Below are 9,083 nucleotides of genomic sequence, written 5' to 3' on the forward strand. Positions count from 1 at the left end.
ATATTAATATACTTAAATTAAATATATACTTAGTATATTAGTTAATAATTTTTATTTAAGTATTCACACCACGCTGAGTCAATATATGGTAGAATCACCTTTGGCAGAGATTACAGCTGTGAGTCTCTTTGGGTGAGTCTCTAAGAGCTTTGCACACTTGGATTGTGCAACATTTACCCATTATTATTTTCAGAATTCTTCAAGTTCTATCAAATTGGATGTTGATCGTTGCTAGACAACCATTTTCAAGTCTTGCCATAGATTTCCAAGCAGATTTAAGTCCAAACTGTAACTCTGCCACTCAGGAACATTCCCTGTCTTGTTGATAAGCAACTCCAGTGGAGATTTGGCCGTGTGTGTTTTAGATTATTGTCCTGCTGAAAGGTGAATTCAAATCAAATCAAATTGTATTGGTCACGTACACATATTTAGCAGATGCTATTGCGGGTGTAGCGAAAACGCTTGTGTTCCTAGCTCCAACAGTGCAGTAGTATCTAACAATTCACAACAATACACACAAATCTAAAAGTAAAATAATGGAATTAAGAAATATATAAATATTAGGATGAGCAATGTAGGAGTGGCATTGACTAAAATACAGTAGAGGTGAAAAATCTGTCGATGTGCCCTTGAGCAAGACACTTAACCCTAATTGCTCCTGTAAGTCGCTCTGGATAAGAGCGTCTGCTAAATAACAATATATATACAGTGGGGAGAAATAACATAGCTAGTTGGCTAAATAGCTAAAGTTAGCTGGCTGGCTAAGATAACTGCATATACAGTGGGGAGAACAAGTATTTGATACTATTTGGCTGGAGTAATGGAGAGGACAGTGTTTCGCTATCACAGGTGGTAATCTATCACAGGTGGTAATCTATCACAGGTGGTAATCTATCACAGGTGGTAATCTATCACAGGTGGTCATCTATCACAGGTGGTAATCTATCACAGGTGGTAATCTATCACAGGTGGTAATCTTTCAACTTCACCGCATCAAAGGGACGATGGACGGGGCCATGTACCGTCAAATCTTGGGTGAGAACCTCCTTCCCTCAGCCAGGGCATTGAAAATGGGTCGTGGATGGGTATTCCAGCATGACAATGACCCAAAACACACGGCCAAGGCAACAAAGGAGTGGCTCAAGAAGAAGCACGTTAAGGTCCTGGAGTGGCCTAGCCAGTCTCCAGACCTTAATCCCATAGAAAATCTGTGGTGGGAGCTGAAGGTTTGAGTTGCCAAACGTCAGCCTCGAAACCTTTAATGACTTGGAGAAGATCTGCAAAGAGGAGTGGGACAAAATCCCTTCTAAGATGTGTGCAAACCTGGTGGCCAACTACAAGAAACGTCTGACCTCTGTGATTGCCAACAAGGGTTTTGCCACCAAGTACTAAGTAATGTTTTGCAAAGGGGTCAAATACTTATTTCCCTCATTAAAAATGCAAATCAATTTACAACATTTTTCTCATTTTTCATCTCTGGATAAGAGCGTCTGCTAAATAACAATATATATGTCTCAATATAATAGTATTATATAATTATATACATTTAAAATAAACTTTGAAAATAAAATATTTTCCTCAACTGCGATACACACTCCAGTCAGCAGATGGCGATGTGTGTCTTTCAGGCGATGCTTAAAGCGTGACGTATAATCTAGTGGACGGGAGGCAACAGTCAACCACCTCCGTAGCTGGTTAGCCAACAGCCGAAAGATTCAAGCTCTAGACGCTTTCGGTGTATATTAGCTACTGTGTTTTAAACACACTTCGGACGTATCTACTTGTTAACCTATTTAATTTAATATTAAGTTGTTATTAGTCAGCTAGCTGGCTTGTTAAGTTAGCACTAGCCTAGCTAGCTAACATCCCCGACCATGAGCTCACTAAGCTACTCTCCTCCTGCTAAAGAAGAGGAGGTCTGCTGGACGGAGAAAGAAGCTCTAGTGAAAGAGGAAGAGGAGGATGTTACAATACAAAAACAAGTAGAGGGTGATGCTGTTACCGTGAAAGAAGAAGAGAAAGACGTTACAGTGAAAGAAGAGGAAGACGCGTTCAGAGTGAAAGAAGAGGAAGACGCGTTCAGAGTGAAAGAGGAGGAAGATGTTACAGTGAAAGAAGAGGAAGACGCGTTCAGAGTGAAAGAGGGGGAGGATGTTACAGTGAAAGAAGAGATAGAGGAGGATGCCGTTTTTGGAGTGAAGGAGGAGGGAGAGATTACTGTCATATTGGAAGAGGGGGAGATGGGAGATCTGATTAACACCAGTAAGTACCGCCTTAAATGTGTTTTTCACTTTGGATATTTGGAGTTCGCTTGTCAATTCAATGGTGAGAGATGCTATGCTACTAGCATCATGTTATGAATTTGCAAAGCCATCTCCTATAGTGTTTTTTCTCAAAGTTGTCGGTATGTCACGTGTCCTACTTATCAGTACACTCAGAACAACTTAAGCATTACGAAACTTCTATTCGATCAAGTAAACATCACGTAGCACGTAAGCCATTCATTTTGTTGACCAACTTGGACCAGCTCATTGACCTCCATACAAAAACGCCACCTGCTGGAAGGAGAGATATTCCCGTGAGTTGGTTCTCTCTCTTCCTCTAGGGCTACACTAGCTTGTGCTAGCTAGCTAGTAATCTCCTTCCCAGACACTTCCACGCAGTGTGGGACGAGGTTAGCCAGCTAGCTACATTCCCTCGGCGTAAAGCAGTGCTCGGCAGGCCGGGGCTAAGGACACAGTGAAACACAGACTTGTCGTGCAGGCTGTTGTGCTGCTTACAACTTGGAGGAAAACATTTGGCCACGTTAACTACTAATTTTTTTTTTTCTCCATACATTTTATTGCATGACATAGGTATTTGATACATCAGAAAAGCAGAACTTAATATTTGGTACAGAAACCTTTGTTTGCAATTACAGAGATCATACGTTTCCTGTAGGTCTTGACCAGGTTTGCACACACTGCAGCAGGGATTTTAGCCCATTCCTCCATACAGACCTTCTCCAGATCCTTCAGGTTTCGGGGCTGTCGCTGAGCAATACGGACTTTCAGTTCCCTCCAAAGATTTTCTATTGGGTTCAGGTCTGGAGACTGGCTAGGCCACTCCAGGACCTTGAGATGCTTCTTACGGAGCCACTCCTTAGTTGCCCTGGCTGTGTGTTTCGGGTCTTTGGACTGATCCATTGTGGAGTCCTGTCTGAGTGGACTGATCCATTGTGGAGGTCTGTCTGAGTGGACTGATCCATTGTGGAGGCCTGTCTGAGTGGACTGATCCATTGTGGAGGTCGTGGGGATGGCACTGTCCATCACTCTAAGACATTGTATATGGTTAGAACAATGGTGCAAAACTAATAAAAATTATATTATTTCATAACAAATGCGCTTTCTCCCTCGTTGGATAGCAGTCGCTGTCCACGGTTCTGAAACAGTCTTCAGTGCGACGTTGAACAGGCGCCTTTCCCTAGACCATGTTGCATGTGCATAATAGGGCATCCAATGGTGGAAAACCAACGTTTTGGAAATACATAACGCCATCTAACCAAAATATCATAGAACGTTATCTATATGCAGTTATCTTAGCCAGCCAGCTAACTTTAGCTATTTAGCCAACTAGCTATGTTATCTATATGCAGTTATCTTAGCCAGCCAGCTAACGTTAGCTATTTAGCCAACTAGCTATGGTCCATATCAAATCATGTTATCTATATGCAGTTATCTTAGCCAGCCAGCTAATGTTAGCTATTTAGCCAACTAGCTATGGTCTACGAGCTGGAGCCCAACTTCCGGAGACCCAGTTAGAACCCAACTAACAAAACCCAACTGAAACATAACTGCAGATCAAAAGAGCAGAGACATACAGAATGATGGCAGGGGAAAATCCCCAACATCCAAAATAGATAGATTCCAGATGTCAGTCAGCTAGCGCGCTAGCAGTAAAGCCAAAAGTGGAAAAAGTTACAAAAACTCCCGTAGTCTACTTCCCAGAGAACATGCTGAGAAGTAGTGATGAGGGGGAAACGAAGCTTCCTGTAGCATCGACGCTTTCCAGCCAAATGTGTCAAAAATAGGTTCATTACTCAAGGCTTTGAGCAACACAGAATTTAGAACAGCCACATTTTTATAGATGACATCCCACACGCCCTACTGACTGTGCAGCGTCGCCTTTATGTCTTCTACTAAACCACTGGCCGTGTTGGAGAGCATCAAATCCATGCTGCATTGTGGGTAAATGTTGACTGATTTATAAATAATATAATGAGTAGTTATTTATGATGCAAGGTGATTTGTAGATCAGTCAATCGGCAGTCGCCTGCATTTTGTCGGCTGCATTGTCGAACAAGCCTATTACTAAACCAATCAGGTGGTTGTTTGACGAAATGAAGCTTCAGACGTCATTGATCACGTGCTGCTGATAAAGTGATACAGGAATCGGCACACTGCTTTGAAGTATACTGCTTAGGGATTTCAACGCATTCCTTGTAGCTCCGGTATCAAATCTAAGATCCCTACTGAAAAGTTAACAAAACAAAAAGGAACAAGCAGGTCTGATTTTCTCTTTTCTTTTGAGCCCACCGCAAGAAGGTACCAGAGCTGAACCGTGTTAACGGGTTCCCACTAGATAACACAACCACACAGTGCATGAAAAACATGAGGCGTGGCTAACGTTAGCCAGCTTGAGCTAGCTTCCGAGCTAGCATACAAACTCGGTAGCACAGAGTAGATCCCCCATATGACGTTGAGAAATAGTGCATTGTGGGTAGTTTAGAAGATATCCCGAAATAAGTTAATAAATATGTAATAAAGCAAAAACATAACTGTTTGAACTTAATAGATAACCAGATCGTGACTACAACTAAGTTCTTAAGTCTTTAAAACGACACTGTGTTGTTACATTGGTGAGTAAAAACTCATGCTTCCTACCCTTTAACCTTTTGTCTGAAAATTAAATCTACATTTCCCTCAACTTCGTTACCCACTCCAGTCTAGGGCTGAACGATTAATTGCATTCGCGATAATATCGCGATTTGACTGAACGCGATTTTCTAATCGCAACGTGCGCGATTTGAGGTGGTCACGTGACGCGACTTTTCATGCTGTCCAGTGCAATGGCCTCTTGCTCGACGGAACAGTCAGAAACTGACACAGCTGATACTTTAATATCGAAGAGGAACAGCACGTCGGTGGTGTGGAACTATTTTGGTTTTAAAAAAGAAGATGCTGAGCAGCGTCAGGTGTTGTGCAGAGCATGCCGTGCTCCGATTGCTACTTCACGGGGTAACACTACAAACCTGTTTCAGCACTTAAAAAAATACCACAAATCAATGCATGACAGTTGTATGACCAAAATGCCGAGCATCAGTGCGCGAGACAAGCCAAATACCTCAAGACAGGGATCACTGACAGAAATGTTCGAAAGTGTCACTCCGTATGAACGTAATTCAAAACGGCACGGAGAAATCACTCGGACAATAACCGAGTTCATAGCCAAAGATATGATGCCTCTCAGCACGGTGACCAAGCCTGGGTTCATGGCATTAATACATACGCTTGATAAACGTTACAGTATACCCTCCCGCACATACTTCAGTCAGACTGCCATACCGGAGCTGTACAAAAAGTGCAAAGAGAAAGTCGCCGCGGAACTTAAAACGGTGGAGTTTTTTGCTAGCACTACTGATATGTGGTCAAGCCGCACAGCTGAGCCGTACCAGAGTCTTACAGTCCATTTTATTGATGAAGATTTCAACCTCCGAGCTCGCTGCCTACAAACTACCTACTTCCCAGACGATCACACAGGGGAAAATATTGCAGCCGGCCTGAGAGAAGGGCTTGTCAGCTGGGATCTCCACGAGGAGAATCACGTCTGCATCACGACGGACAACGCGTCGAATATGGTGCTTGCTGCGCGGCTTAATGAATGGACGAGGCTCCAATGTTTTGGCCACAGATTACATCTTGCCATTGGTAAGTTATCGTGTGTGTGTGTGTGTGTGTGTGTGTGTGTGTGTGTGTGTGTGTGTGTGTGTGTGTTTGTGTGTGTGTGTGTGTGTGTGTGTGTGCGCGAGTGCGAGAGAGAGAGATGCGTCGATTAGTAAAGCTGAATATACAAATATATATAAATGATATTATATAAATCGGATGGGATTAAATAAATTCATACTTCCACTCCTTTTCTAATATGTAAATTCATTTTACTTGCTTATATCATATGTCTGTCTGTGGTGGAATGCCCACCTGCATTTTTTTTCTTTTCTTGTTTTTGTTTTTTACATGTTTTTTTAGTGTTTATGAGAGAGAGAGAGAGAGAAAGAGAGAGAGAATTGACATGCAAATAAAGACCCTTTGAATTGAGAGAGAGAGAGAGGATGTGTTGTGGATGTGTGTATTTCAGAATTACAGCTAATTTGAGTGTGTAATAGTGAGAGCCTTGTATCAAAACTCAAATTGTGTGTAATACACTACTTTTTATTTCTTTTAGAAAATGCACTCAAAGATGACAGAGTGTCAAGGGCAACAGCACTGTGCAGGAAGCTGGTGGGGCACTTTTCCCACAGTTGGAAGAAGAAAGCAGCCCTGACGGAGGCACAGAGAGAGCTCAAACTCCCTGAGCACAACCTCATAACGGAGTGCCCAACAAGATGGGGTTCTAAAGAAATGATGATTGCCAGAGTGCTTGAACAGGCCAAAGCCATTTCTCAGGTATTGTCTGGAGATCGATATGCACGCTCCCTTATCCCAACCTGGCAGGATATTGACGTGTTGGAGTCGATTCACAAGGCACTGCATCCTCTACTGGAGTTTACTGATGCTCTTTCTGGAGAGGAGTATGTAAGCATCTCCTACCTCAAGCCAGTTCTCCACCTTTTTGCCACATCAGTCCTGGCTGAAGATGCTGAGGACACTGACCTGACTAAATCAATAAAAACCAAAGTCCTAGCATACCTCAATAACAAATATGGAGACCCAAACATCCAGGAGCTTTTGGATGTTGCCTGTTTCCTGGACCCTAGGTTCAAAATACAGTACATCAGTACAGACAACATCCCTGCTATCAAGACTCGTCTGAAGACAGAGATAGTAGACTTGGCACAACGTACATATCATTGGGTAAATAATTATGTATTTCACAAAAACAAAAATTTTCTGTAAAATCTAACTGGAAAACTAATGGCTGTTGTTTTCATCTAATAGGAGAAGAGGTCTCGTACTGAAACTGTTCAGATGCCTCAAAGTGCACAGTCCTTGGGGGAAAAGACGAAGAGGTCTCTTGGCAGTTTTTTCAAGACCAGTTCAGCCTCTCCTTCTTTGCCTGTAAATCTTGAAGATGTCGCAGAGGCAGAGATAAACAATTACCTGATGACTCCTACCATTGATGGAGAAGATGATCCATTGGCTTGGTGGAGGGTGCACAAGATCAGCTACCCACAGTTGTGCACCATGGCACGCAAGTATCTTTGTGTACCTGCTACAAGCGCTCCCTCAGAGCGTCTTTTTAGCACAGGAGGGAATATTGTGACTTGCACTCGCTCATCCTTGAAGCCAGAAAAAGTCAATATTCTGGTTTTCTTAGCAAAAAACCTGTGAGCCACTGAGAACAGAACTGTTGGATAAGTATGGCTGGCAGTGCCATACTCGTAGTGAACTTTAGTCTGTGTGGTGTGTTATTGTTGTGTACTTGAGATAAGTGAGGCTCATCTATTTTATATTATAATATTCAAATCGTTTATAAAAAATAGTTTGTCTAAATTAAAAGTGCATTTCTCATTTTTTATTTATAACTTTATTTACTTTGATTTTACAAAATATTTTCAAAGCAAATTCCTTGTTTCAGTTGTGTGAAATGTTACTGACTTGGGAGCAGTAAGATACATACAATTTAAAATTATTTTTTTCTTAAGACTGTACCTTTTGCACACAGTGTTTACAAAGTTCATGCCTTTGTTTAAATTATTTAAATGCACAGTGGCAAAGCCACAGATGTTTCTGTAATGAGCAGTTCAATAAAAATGTCATTTATTTCAAGTCATACATGTTTGAATTTAATTCTAACAAATAGACCCAGCCTATGGGAAAGAACATTTCACACTAAATGTATATACTATTGTGTTGGTCATATTTAAATCATTCATTATGTTTTGTAGGGGAAAAAGGATAAATAAATTAAATCGCATATTAAATCGCAATCGCAATATTGGGGGCAAAAAATCGCAATTAGATTATTTTCCAAAATCGTTCAGCCTTACTCCAGTCAGCAGATGGCGATGTGGGACTTGAAGGCTATGCTGCTAGTGTGATGTATAATCTAGTGGACGGGACGCTTCTTTCAACAGCAGCAACAGTTAGTCAGACACCTCGGTAGCTTGCAGTTAGTCAGACACCTCGGAGAAAGAAGCTCTAGTGGAAGAGGAGGAGGAAGAGGAGGATGTTACAATACAAAAACAAGTAGAGGGTGATGCTGTTACCGTGAAAGAAGAAGAGAAAGACGTTACAGTGAAAGAAGAGGAAGACGCGTTCAGAGTGAAAGAGGAGGAGGATGTTACAGTGAAAGAAGAGGAAGACGCGTTCAGAGTGAAAGAGGAGGAGGATGTTACAGTGAAAGAAGAGGAGGCTCCCGTGTTTGGAGTGAAAGAGGAGGAGGAGGAGATGACTGTCACATCGAAAAAGGAGGAGGAAGAAGAGGAGGAAACTGGATATCTGGTTCCGGTTTCCCAAAGGCATCTTAAGGCATCCAATGATTCTAATGATGAACTTAGCAGTAAGATGCTTTTGAGAAACCAGGCCCTGATTAACACTAGTAAGTACTGTCTTAAAAACAGAGGCACAAACTCTGCAGTTGTTGAACTGATGTGTGGTGTTAAAGGGGGAATCTGCAGTTGCTACATCCATATTTGGACTTTTATATTATTTATATATATCCATTGATTCTTGAAGAATATAACACATGCCTCATTGAGCTTAGTTCATCTGTCGTACCCCATCAGATCCCAAAATAAGCTTTTTTTACTCCAATGTTTAGAAACAATGTAAATGTAAACCAACACTGTATCGCCTCAACATGGTTAAAACTATAATATTGATATC

General features: G+C 41.7%; 1 protein-coding gene across 1 annotated transcript; it reads left to right on the top strand.

Annotated features, from left to right (window-relative positions):
• Positions 1 to 1,657: 1,657 nt before the first annotated feature.
• On the top strand, positions 1,658 to 8,027 carry LOC311120576 (E3 SUMO-protein ligase ZBED1-like). The gene is made up of 4 exons (XM_084195163.1): positions 1,658 to 2,262; positions 5,742 to 5,966; positions 6,481 to 7,109; positions 7,194 to 8,027. Exons 1-4 carry the CDS (start codon positions 1,875 to 1,877, stop codon positions 7,584 to 7,586), a joined length of 1,635 nt encoding a protein of 544 aa, XP_084051289.1. The 5' UTR covers positions 1,658 to 1,874; the 3' UTR covers positions 7,587 to 8,027.
• The last annotated feature ends 1,056 nt before the right edge of the window (positions 8,028 to 9,083 follow it).

Source organism: Coregonus lavaretus (genome assembly GCF_964263955.1).
Source record: "Coregonus lavaretus genome assembly, contig: HAP1_SCAFFOLD_47, whole genome shotgun sequence".
Lineage (NCBI taxonomy): Eukaryota > Metazoa > Chordata > Actinopteri > Salmoniformes > Salmonidae > Coregonus > Coregonus lavaretus.

Excerpts from the sequence above, each read along its gene's own strand:
- LOC311120576 (XM_084195163.1), top strand. The coding sequence starts at position 1,875 with ATGAGCTCACTAAGCTACTCTCCTCCTGCTAAAGAAGAGGAGGTCTGC. Across the intron at positions 5,967-6,480 it reads CAGATTACATCTTGCCATTG|AAAATGCACTCAAAGATGAC; the intron begins GTAAGTTATCGT and ends TATTTCTTTTAG. Across the intron at positions 7,110-7,193 it reads CACAACGTACATATCATTGG|GAGAAGAGGTCTCGTACTGA; the intron begins GTAAATAATTAT and ends TTCATCTAATAG.